This window comes from Bos indicus x Bos taurus, chromosome 14 (genome assembly GCF_003369695.1).
Source record: "Bos indicus x Bos taurus breed Angus x Brahman F1 hybrid chromosome 14, Bos_hybrid_MaternalHap_v2.0, whole genome shotgun sequence".
In the NCBI taxonomy this organism is placed as follows: domain Eukaryota; kingdom Metazoa; phylum Chordata; class Mammalia; order Artiodactyla; family Bovidae; genus Bos; species Bos indicus x Bos taurus.
The window spans coordinates 54,778,035-54,790,138 of record NC_040089.1 but is presented as its reverse complement, the minus strand read 5'-3'; the positions used below and the strand labels follow the sequence as shown (position 1 = coordinate 54,790,138).

The 12,104-nt window shown below is 43.1% G+C and overlaps 1 protein-coding gene across 1 annotated transcript; it reads right to left on the bottom strand.

The window, feature by feature from the left end:
• Positions 1-1,599: 1,599 nt before the first annotated feature.
• Positions 1,600-9,031, bottom strand: KCNV1 (potassium voltage-gated channel modifier subfamily V member 1). The gene is made up of 4 exons (XM_027561292.1): positions 8,624-9,031; positions 7,045-8,407; positions 5,655-6,184; positions 1,600-2,185 (listed from the first exon to the last, which is right to left on the bottom strand). Exons 2-4 carry the CDS (start codon positions 7,509-7,511, stop codon positions 1,674-1,676), a joined length of 1,509 nt encoding a protein of 502 aa, XP_027417093.1. The 5' UTR covers positions 7,512-8,407; positions 8,624-9,031; the 3' UTR covers positions 1,600-1,673.
• Positions 9,032-12,104: the final 3,073 nt, after the last annotated feature.

Sequence of the window (12,104 nt, the reverse complement as noted above, 5' to 3'; positions counted from 1 at the left end):
GCAGCCTACCAGGCTCCCCTGTCCCTGGGGTTCTCCAGGCAAGAACACTGGAGTGGGTTGCCATTTCCTTCTCCAATGCATGAAAGTGAAAAGTGAAAGTGAAGTCACTCAGTCGTGTCCGACTCTTAGTGACCCCATGGACTGCAGCCTACCAAGCTCCTCCGTCCATGGGATTTTCCAGGCAAGAGTACTGGAGTGGGGTGCCATTGCCTTTTCTGAGTTTATAATAAGGTATCCTTAAATAGATTTAATGACATATTATACAGACATATATTAAATTTGTCTTTCTCAGTGTTTATTTCTTACCATAACTCAACCCTAGAAAGGACCTGTTAGGCATTTTTCTAATTTCCCAGCCCATGGAATATTAATACCAAAGATATAAGCTATAATCTCTTTATATATTGCATGGATATATGTGTTGTATGAATAAAAACAGTAGGATTTTTTGTCCCCCTCAAAGAAACAATTTTTGTCCCCTTGGGGACACTATTATATTCATTGAGATTGCAGGTATGAAAATAATACTCTATATTATTCTTAGTTTTTGAAATCTCATTTACAAGAACATTGGCAATCATAAACTAATTCCCAGGTTTAGAACTGTTGGCTTTAATTATATAACAAACTGACTAGGAATTTTATTTTATCCTGAAATACTGTCAAAATGCATGTAAAGTTGGAACATTTGCTATTTACCCCAACGGTCAGAAAGCTATCCACAATATTTTTTGTTAACAATTGAAAGATTGTCAAATTCATCCAATGGTATCACTCAACATAACATTCTCATATTATGAAATAAGATGATTTAATAATTTCAGTGTATATACATTTAAGATCCTCACCACTTCAACTTTACTTACAAAGTCACCATTTTAAAGACATAACTTGAACACCGAGTCAATAATGAGATATTTAAAGACCATCTAGTTTCCATGGAGTATAAAGAGATATTGCCTTTATGCTCCACATATGCACTCCATGGGAAGGATGAGGAAGTGCAATTCTCAAAGCCTTTAGTTAGCCCTCTTCTACTGCAGCCTAGGTAGTTTTTGGATTCTACCTTCAAAACTAATGATGGAACACAGAACTCAGTCCATTTGGGACCAACGTCTGCACCAGAGGAAAGACAGGCACTCAGTCTATGATCATCAAATCAGGATTTTCTCTCGAAAAGCTAATTGTTATATTCAGCAGCTTTAACTGTTCAAGAAAGGAGTGATTTACTTACTTGGAGAGTATCTTTTTATAACAAAATTGTTCACCATAATCTTCAATGTTCACTTATCTTTGCTCTGGGCTATGCCGTTTAATGTCCATCCTTTAAAATTAGAGGTGCAAAAGACTCTAAAAATTAGTGATAGGAAAACGTTTAACGTTATTGTATGCATTACACTATTATTTTATATTTGACAATTCCAACACGTGTCTATTGGCCTTGCTGCCTTGGGTGGTGTTAAATGGCTATTTTTGAGACTCAAGTGTGTCAGAACAATGTGCTGTTGTTTTGGGGGGATGTGGACTATTCTAGTAGACCAAGCAATGTGTCAACTAAAATGAACACAGGCAGGACTCAAAAGAGACTCAGCAGCAGTGTACAGACATCCACATCAAGGCTTTATCAATCAAGTTAGTTTTACACAAGTTTTGTAAGTAAACTGAAAGTGAATTCAAAACCAGAAATCATCTCCTCCACTGCTCCTAGTACTTGCTCTTTCTCTGCCTTTCAGTCGAAGCATCTCCATGATACTCCGGGCATAGACATCTCTCAAGTTCACACTGATATATGAGTCAGTGGCTATATTCTTGGTAAGTTTCTTCAGAGCCTCACGCTGTCTAACAGCTGCTTCCTTGAGCTTCAAGGTGAAGTAGCAAGCGGAGAAGCGGTCGTTAATAATAGCAATGGGCAAGGCCAAGACAAGGATTCCCGATAAGATGCACATGAAGGCCACAATCTTGCCCGTGGTGGTGTCTGGTCTGATGTCTCCATATCCCACGGTAGTCATGGACGTTGTGGCCCACCACCAGGCACAAGGGACGCTTGTGAAGGTTGTGTCGGGAATGCTCTGCTCAGCAAAATATTCCACAGTTGAAAATATAGAGATTCCCACAGAGAGAAACAGGAGCAGCAGGCCAACTTCTTCGTAACACTGGGTGATTGTCATTCCAAGGGAGCGTAAGCCTGAAATAGAACAGTTGGTGTCAGTCACGGCCACCCCTTCTCCCTTCCTCTGCCCATTTCCATCTCCCTCTCCTTCCCTGCTATCCATCCCAAAACATGCATTTGACATTTCCTATGGCTCCAGCATTGGGCAAAGTTCTGGGGGTACAGAGGTGATAAGTTACAATCTTCAGGAAGTTCTTAGTCTAGTTGACGGGGACTGATTGAGAAGGCTAAAAATAAATATAATCAGATTCATTCACTCACTTATCTATTAACACGTGCATGTGTGCATGCTAAGTTGCTTCAGTCATGTCCGACTCTGTGCACCCTGTGAACAATAGCCCGCCAGGCATTCTCCAGGCAAGAATACTGGAGGCAGGTATTCTTGCCATGCCCTCCTCCAGGGGATCTTCCCAACCCAGGGATCGAACCTGTGTTTCTTAGGTCTCCTGCAGTGGCAGGCGGGTTCTTTAACACTAGTACCACCTGGGAAGCTCCTAGCTATTAAACACCTACTATTTATACAAAAAAGATGAGAGAAGAGATGAAGGGCAGGCAGGGGACATTTGATAGCACTTTGTCCTTTAGACAATGAGAGCCTTTGCAGCATTGTACGAGGAGGGCTCTTTTGGTCAGGTCTGCATTTCAATACATCACCTTGCACGCTATTCTAAGGCAGTTTTATGTTGTCTCCTTATATTTTATGTGTCTGTTTTTCTCACTTTCCTGATAAAGTTTAACACAATTAGGGGCATCATAATCTGAAAGAGCCAGAAGAAGTAAAAGATGAGAATGAAGTGAAGCAGTAAAAACAAGTTAGGATTCAGGAACAAAATTCACAAAAGAACATCAAATCTACATGTGAGGACATTCTAAAAGGAGGGGTTCCAGTACTCCTCCATTTCAATGACACCCATTGAAATTTTTGTCCTAAATACCAAAGTTATAACAAGAGGAGCCCATTATAGGATCGCTATTTGAATAAGGTATCTTCCCTAACACTAGAGATACTGATTAAAGTTTATCCATATTTTGAAGTCATATTAACATGATGTCACAGTGATATTGTTTCAAAAGTCCAAAGTAATACCTCTTGGAATTATGTTTAAATTTTTATTCACTAGAGACTATTTTAAATACATTAAAATACTATTTCTGCTCTTATTATTCTGAATTTTGTTCTTAGAATTTTGAGATGTTCTTTAATTATTAGCCAGCTATTTTAAAAGACCAATGAAAATAATTTGAGATTTAACTTTAAAAGACATTTTAAATAGTATCTTTAGAATACCTTTTAGAAAACTGGCCTTGATGTGTCTGTATTGAATTGGATTTCTGAAATTGAGAACATATGAAGAAATGCATAGTGTTTGGAAAGACTATTGTCATTCCAATGTTCTAAACAGTTCATTTGGAAAAGAAATAAAGTGGCCTGAATTTCTGCAGGTTATATCAATTAACTCAGATCATCCTAAACAATAACATGAGATAGATATTATATTTATTATGCCATTTTACGGGTGAGCAGACCAAGGCACAGAAAAGTAGCATATTTAGTACAAAGTAACATGCCAAAGACTTAAAACTAGGCTGTCTGGTCCACCACTGTCTTCTTAAACCATTATTTCATAATACTTCTCCATTTTATTTATAGTTAATACCTAGAGAAATATGTGCTCTATGTTTATATTTTGCTAAATGTAATGCTAAAGACAAAACTGTCAAATATTCATTGCAACTGCTCATATCTTTTCAATAAATTAAGACTTTATTAATACTTCTACTTGCCTTAGAACTGAGAAAACCTTTGAAGAGGTGACATTGTGGAAATTACTATTATTTTCCTTTTCCTTTCTTTTGGGGAAAAACGTAGTCTTTACTGGGTGTTTTTAAATTGAATCCTGTGAAGAGTTTATAAATACTAGAAGAAAGCATCCCATTATGGGTGTCAGAAAACAAAGAGTGGTACTTCTAAAAGTTGTTGGAAACCCCATTATCAAATCCCTGGTATGTGAGGCTAGCTAGGAAAATACACTACCAAAATTATATTAGGAGCAGTCCTAATTTTCTCAGAGATGTGGGGGGAAAACATATCTGAGGTTCATTTCTTCCTAGATATATAAGGAGAGATCTCTACCATCAACTCCTTTTAGGTGACCAGTCAGGCATATATCCAGGGAAATCAGTGGGAATAGGAGTCTCTAGTCAGTTATTTGTATTTATATGTTTCGTATTAATATTGTATCCTACTCCAGTGTTTCTCAAAGTGTTTCTTAAGACCACCTACATCAAAGTTAGCTTGTTAAAATGCATGCTTCTGGATCCAACCCCCAAAACTAAAATTTGAGTCTCTAGAGTTGGGGCTCAGAATTTGCATTTTAACAAGCTTTTCAAGGGATTCTTGTTTTTATTAAAGTCTAACATAAGGGAACACATATGTGCTCCAGAACATCTAACAGACGGCAGGGCCAGTCACTGAGAATCCCTGCCCTTAGGGATGGAAGCATCATCTTTAATGGATTTGTATGATTTCCTCTGATTTGCCTATAATTTTTCATGTACAATTGTGTGTTGTGTAGACATTTTTCTAGAGAGAGTGTTCTTTAGATTTTCAAGGCTTTATGGATACATACAAAAAGCTAAGGCATTCTTGTTACTGTCTCTCTTATACGTCCCTAGTTCAGGACAAAAAAATTCTCAGATACTAGACAGGGCATTTAATTAGCGTCTTTAGCTTTCTTGTAAGTGCTTCCCGGATGGCTCATAGTGAAGACTCTGCCTGAGATGCAGGAGATGTGGGTTCCATCTCTTGGTTGGGAAGATCCCCTGGAGGAGGAAATGGCAACCCACTCCAGCATTCTTGCCTGGGAAATCCCATTGACAGAGGAGCTTTGTGGGTTACAGTCCAAAGGGTCGCAAAGACCCTTTTACTTCTAAAGCAAACATTTCCATTGTTTTCTCCCAAATTATGAGAAGGCCTCCAGTGCCCAGTCATCTCTTTTCGCATAGCCAGAGAAGGTCCTGGAGGACTGACTTTTCTTCTGCCAACAAACTTGTGTGAAAAACATTTCCTTCAACACAGAAAAGAAACTGGCTTATGTTCCTATATATCATATATAATTTGTGCATATCTTATTATGTGCTGTTTATGCATATTTTATGTAGCACCTTCCAGAAGCACTGTGTCTTTAATTTCTGTACATCTTCTGGGCACCTGGGTTAAAATAAAATGAACATATGGTTAAATAGTTTCTCACATGTCTTAAGGAGAGAAAGTGTATGAGAGGCAAGTTGTCCTCTCTACCTGTGATAACAACCTCAAGGTTTTGCATTTCAGTACCTTTCTGGAGATCATAATTGGGTGAAATATAGCAGGTGGTATTCTGAGTGTCAATTGAGAGTCAAAAGTCGCTTCCCTTGGACCCTGGTCAAAGCCCTAATGCTTAAGAACAACAGCGAATGAAAAGGCATCATGAAACCTGAATACCTGTGGAATGCCTGCCCAGTTTGAGCATGCGCAGAGCCCTGAGCAGCCTCAAAACCTGAACGATGCGCCCCACGTTTTCCAGCTCCTGTGTAGTCTGGCTCCCACTCAGGCTTTCTACCAGGAGAGTGATGTAGAAGGGCAAGATGGCAAGGAGGTCTATGATGTTCGGCACCTTCCTCAGGAAGCGGCACCTGTCCCTCACGCACAGGAAGCGCAGGACAAACTCGCCCGTGAACCAACTGATGCACACATACTCCAGGATTTCCAGCAGCTGTGGGTCCAGCCAGCTTAACTCGGCTGACATCAGGGCCATGTTGACGATGGACACTGCCACAAAGATGATGGAGATGACCCCAAAGATTCGGGCTGCTGTGCACGACCCAGGCTTCTCCAGGATGTTCCAGAGCTTCTGGCGGATGGTGGGGCAACGTCCCTGGGAGAAGTCCTGTTCACTCTCATGCTGACTCTCCTGGTCTTCTGTGTCCTTCTTAAAGTCTAACGTTTCACTCAGCTCCTTTCTTCTGAAGTATCTTTTAGGGAAGACAACCTGATTAGTCTAACTTTTTAAAAATACTGAAGTGAAGTGGGAATTAAACTCGGCAGTGAAGTCATGCTTCTTAATTCAGTAACATGCAGAACAAGTTCATGCTATATTTTACCCAGGCCATCTTTTCACAGGACTCAAATGTGAAAGATTATTGCTTTTAAAACGGAGCTTTTGTGGTAGAAGTTTATACAGAATAAATTATACGTAGCAAAGCTACTTTAGATTAATGCATTTTACGACCTAGTTTTTTCTTGTAACAAGAACAGAAGTTTGCAACAGGGAATTTTTTTTTTTTTAATGTGGGTAATGGAAAGATATTCATAATAAAATGGTAATAATAGCAAAGTAATTGCAAAATAATAGATCACCAAAGTCCCACACTTATTCACAAAGAACCAACTTTCTGTCTTCTGGATTTAAAGCAGTTCTTTATCCAAGTTTTAAAACTGAAGCCTCCTAAGTGTGATAAAGCACCACTCTCTATACTGTAACCTACATCCCTGTAGGTGTATTTTGGGGAGCATAATTTTTGACTCATCTTTACAATCACCAGATCTTTATTGCAGGCCTGACCGATCTTGATTACAAATGAATTAGCATACCTTCACTAGAAAAAGCAGAAGGTTCAAAAAGTCCCATCAAAACTTGGCTTTGATGCTTTCCGGCTCCCACTACCACCCTGCCTTCTTCTGGCTCCTAAACGGCCACAGGTAGTGTTCTTAGGCCTGGCTCGAGCGAGGCTTGGGTGAAGTCTCAAATCTTGCCCCTGGACGCCCCATCCCCACGGCGCCCGCTGCCCCGCCCCGCCCCGCTGCGCCCCCGCCCCCGGCGCTTCGCGGGTACCTGTCCCGGCAGCAGGAGTCAATGCTGAGCTCGTCAATGCCCCAATACTGGATCTCCTGGAGGAAGGAGAGCGCGCACAGCTGCTCCATGACGTGCAGGCGACCGGTGCGATAGTAGTGCAGGACGTAGCGGAAGGCTTGCGAGCTCCGGTCGAAGAAGTACTCGTTGTCCACGGGATTGGCGTCGTCACAGAGCTCCAGGGGGCTGGGCACGGCGGCCAGGGCCCCGCGGCGCCGGCACGAGGCCACCACCACGGCCAGCTTGCCCAGGCGCGTGTGCGGGAAGCAGGACAGCGCCTGCTGCGAGAGCACAAAGCGGCTGCCGCCCACGTTGACGGTGAAGCTGTCCCCGAGCGCCAGGGGCTCCCCTTCACCCTCGCTGCAGAAGACGCTGGAGTCCAGCGAGGTCAGGGAGGCGCTGTCCAGCGAGGAGTCCGGCGGCGCCCGGCCCCGGGGAGGCAGCTCCATCCTCGCCGCCGCTGCCGGAGAGCTCCTCGAAGTTGAGGGGGAGGGGGTTGGCACGGCCGGGATTTCCCGGGCTCCCGAGGGGGGTTCCTCCCACCCGCGAACCTTTCCTCTCTCCACCCCCTGTGCTGGTTCTCCCTCTCGCCGCTAGGGAGCCGCGAGTGCGCGGGAGCCGCGCATCCGTGCCTGGGATGGAGACGAGGGGTGGCGCCCTAGGGAATCGCTCACGTGCGGACCAAGCCGAGGACAGCCTCCGGGCACACAATTGGTCGCTGTGGTCCTTCTCGGACTCACTACCCGATCTCCAACTTTGTAACTGAGACCTCCAGCCTGGAGGTGTTTGGGTGGAAGGCCTCGCGGCCGCTGGAGCGGGTGGGGAGGGACAGAGGAGGGAGGTCTACCGTGGAGGAGGGCTCGTCGAATCTTGAAGGAATGTAAGCAAGGGGGTGGGTGAGACTCACGCCCGCCTGCAGGGGACCAAAACGGAAAGTTCAGCAGCAAAGGAAGGGGTAACCGGGTCTGAGTCTTTTGCAACTTCGGGGTGTATATTCCTCCCTCTTCTTTTGCGGCGCGGCCTCATAGGCCTCCCGGGGAGCGGTCGCTGGCGATGCGCGCACGTGGGGGAGGGTGACCCGGGCGCGCGAGGCGTATCATTTGCTGGCATTCACTCTCAATCATTCTGGCACCCTCCTCTCCTAATTTTTGACCTCCTGGTAGGGAAATGAGCGCAGTTAACGCTGACTTTTGATTAAGTCTCGGCGAGTCACTGCGAACCAGGGGTCGTGGCCAGCTCGTATCACATGTTGAGACACTTTGCGCCCTTTGGTTCAGCCGAGTCTGTCCCTACAAGTTTCCTGGAGAGGAGGTGTTCTGGGCGCGTTTCTCGGCACACAGCGAAGCTGTCATTTTAGGAGAAGGGAAGGCAAAAAGACAAGGACTAGAACAGGCGTGGGCTGGGGCAGGAGTTTAAATAGGAACGACAACTCGGCAAAGGGAGAAGCCGAGCGCCGCGCCCAGGTGAGGCTAGGAGTGCATCCTCGGGGTCCCCGGGAGTCACGCCCTGGCCAACCTGTTGGACACCGGGCTGGAGTGGGGAGGCGGGCAGGGTGACTCACCTGCTGCTCCAGGCACATCTGGGTTGCGCTAAGTGCTCGCTGCTGGTTACGGAGCCTAGGTTTGATCCTCTGGATCTACACGAGTCTGACTTGACAGGTCCGGGAGCAGAGCTGTGCTCGCCACCGAGTTCTTCTGGTCTCCACTTGTCGCCACGCGACTCGCGGCTCCGGCCCCGCGGCTGCGGCGGAGGGTGGCCGCCCCCGCTCGCGTTCCCTCCCAGCCCCCGGCGGTTCCCGGCGCCAGCTGTGGGGAGTGCGGGGAGCGGAGGGAGCTGAGACCGGAGGAGGAAGTGAGGCGCTCGGTGACTCTGAATATTACATTCATCCTGAAGGCACTTCAAGGATTCCTATATTAGATTCCCGGTTCCCTGAATCTGTGCGCTCAGGAATGCTAAAGAACAAAATTTTCAGCTGTGTAACTGCCCTAATCCTGCTAAACTCAGGGTTAGGGCAATTATGTTAACTGCTTTGGGTGGCATGGTTCAAGGTTTTCCCATTAATTTCAGCAAGCTTCAGGAAACCTTGCTTTTTTTTTTTTTTTTTTTTCAAAAGTCTTTGCAAAAATAGGTGAACCATACTTATCTCCTCCCCTCCCCCACCTTGTAAGTAGTTTTATAAAGTATTTATAAGGAGATAAGCAGGCAGTTTGATGCAGTACAAAGGGCTTTTTCATAGACTGATGTGAAACACAGCTGTGTAGTTCTGGCTTTGTCAGCTAGCAGTGGGACCTCTAGCCAGCAAAGGCCTCAACACTTTCCTTAGTAAAAGTTCAAGTTTTAATTAAAAAACACTCACTGTTTACTGGGTGCTTACTTTAGGCCAGGAAATTTTTGTAAGCCCCTTACCCATCCAGTACTTTGTGTGATTGTCATAACAATAGTGTGAAGTAGAATATTCATTGAAAGGACTGATGCTGAAGCTCCAATACTTTGGCCACCCGATGCAAAGAGCCCACTCATTGGAAAAGACCCTGATGCTCTGCAGGATTGAAGGCAAAAGAGAAGAGGGCAGCAGAGGATGAGATGGATGTAAAACATCACTGACTCTATGGATACGAATTTGAGCAAACTCGGGGAGATAGAGACAGATGGACAGGGAAGCCTGGTGGGTTATAGTCCATGGAGTTGAAAAGAGACATGACTTAGTATATAGGTACTGTGAAGTTTTTTTTTTTTTTTTTTTTTTAAGGGGGTGAAGCTTTTCCCTTGCATAGAGAGAAAAACTTCTCCAGTATTTCAATTGTTGATTGGGCATTGAAAAAAGCCAAAAGTTCTGCCTTATTCATCCCTTAGTGTGAATAACTTGAATCAAATGATTAGCAGTAGCAGTCTCCCGTAACTTTACAGATTATTGTGAGGAATTGGGAAAACTGGCCGAGGAGAATGACAGCTTTGGGTGAGAAGGGAGGTCTTGGAAGGTGACCAGAGGTTAGCAAATGGTGTCTGAGGCTCATGGGTCTCTTGCACTGCCACCAGCACCTTGGACTTCAGTTGTAATAGTGGTGTCTTGTAGAAGCAATTGTAAGCAATTGTAACAGTAACCATCCTTGAAGTGTAAGCCTCAAGCTAAGCATCTGAATTCTCACAATGATCCCATTAAGTAAATTCTGTTATCCTTCCCTGCTGCATGCATGCTCAATCGTGTGTGAGTCTTTCCTACTCTATGGACTGTATGGGGCTTTTCCCAAAAGAATACTGGAGCAGGTTGACATTTCCTCCTCGAGAGTATCTTCTGGACCCAGGGATCTAACTTGTGTCTCTTGCATTTCGGTCAGATTCTTTACCACTGAGCCATCTGGGAAGCCCATGTACTGTTATCCTTAGTCACAAATCTCAACTCAGAAGCTCACAGGTAGTAAGAAGCGTTTCCGGTTGTACAATGAATGTGTAAAGGAGTATGTGAAGGGGTCTTTCTGACTTCAGATTTCATTTCAACTGTTAAGATCCAACATTTTCAATTGACCTTCAATATTGACTAAAACGATTTCAACTAATTAATAGTTAGTCCTAATTATAACTAGGAAGATGATTACTAGTTAACTGGGAGTATACAAACACAAATGACCCATCTTAAAATATAGAGTCTCTTGGATAGTAAAAATCCCTGCCTTCTTCCGTGTACTGACCCCTTTAATCTGTTACCTCTGCCCTCTCATCGATTGTCCAGGTTTGAGTCAGAGAGTCCAGTGGAAAACATACAATGGTCAGGGACAATGAATCCATTCAAAGGGTATCCTTTCTGGTCTCTGATCTTGACTTGACATATATCTTGAAGTATGTGAAGAAGTGAAAGAAGAATTGTTGCTAAGTAGTTGTGGGTGGTGAGGTCTTGCTTTCGATTTCATTCCTACTTAGCATGGGAGGAACATGATTGTCATGTAGGAGGCAGCACAGAACTGAGACATGAAAACTCGACAATCTAATGACTTTGAGTGTATTTCCCGAGTCATCAGATGTCATATTCGGGTGATTCTCCATTAACAGTCTTGTGTGATGAAGTGCTCTACTGGTATTTCACTTTATCTATCAAGTCTTTGAAATATCGATATGAATATTGAATCTCCAGGTACAGCTTGTATTTTTAATTCTTCCAATTTTTATGAATATTTCCAAGTTTCTTAATGAACAATATTCTTAATAGTCATATTTTTAAATCGGATAAAAGAAAAATCACAAGATACCTTAAGCTGACAATTATAAAAGTAAAAAAGTCATTTGAAGCCACATTCAAAATGTCTATGATTACAAATCTAGAACATTTTATCTAGGTTTTTGAAAAAGTAATGAGAATGTATTTATATTAACGTTGTATTCAGCTATTCTGTGATTTACTTAGGGGCTTCCCTGGTGGCTCAGAAGGTAAAGCATCTGCCTGCAATGCAGGAGACCTGGGTGATTTATTTAAATAATATAATGTTTCTGTGAAATTATTAATTATCTTTTCTATGAATGTTTTAAAAAGATTATACATACATGATCATAAGTGATTGAAATATTTTTTAAGGAAAGTGTACATTTCTTATTAATTTATATTCAAAGTACTGCAACTTTATATATATAAATATCATGATAATTAAATAGATAAAGAACATGTAATGACTGAAATACTTCTGAATAAAAGTGCTTTATTGAATTTCACTTAAGTAAGCGCTACATTTTTAATTTTCAGCCACTTCACTGTAGGCTTATATGTTCACATGAAAATCCCTTTATCATTCATTGGTAACACAGACCATATTTCATTGAGGTGTGCATGCTTAGCTTTGGCTGTGTTTCATTCCCTAGGAACTGACCACCAGATGAGTTAATTGTGTTAATATTGTTTAAAATGCCTTTGTGTCAGGACAAAATGATTTTATCTTCTTTCCTTTCACTGCACTGGAATATGTTTAAAGGTAAAGGAATATCTGACAAATTCTATCTATTCATCTTTCATGTGCCTTGTGGGTCCTTGGAATAAATCCTCCCAACTGTATAACAGC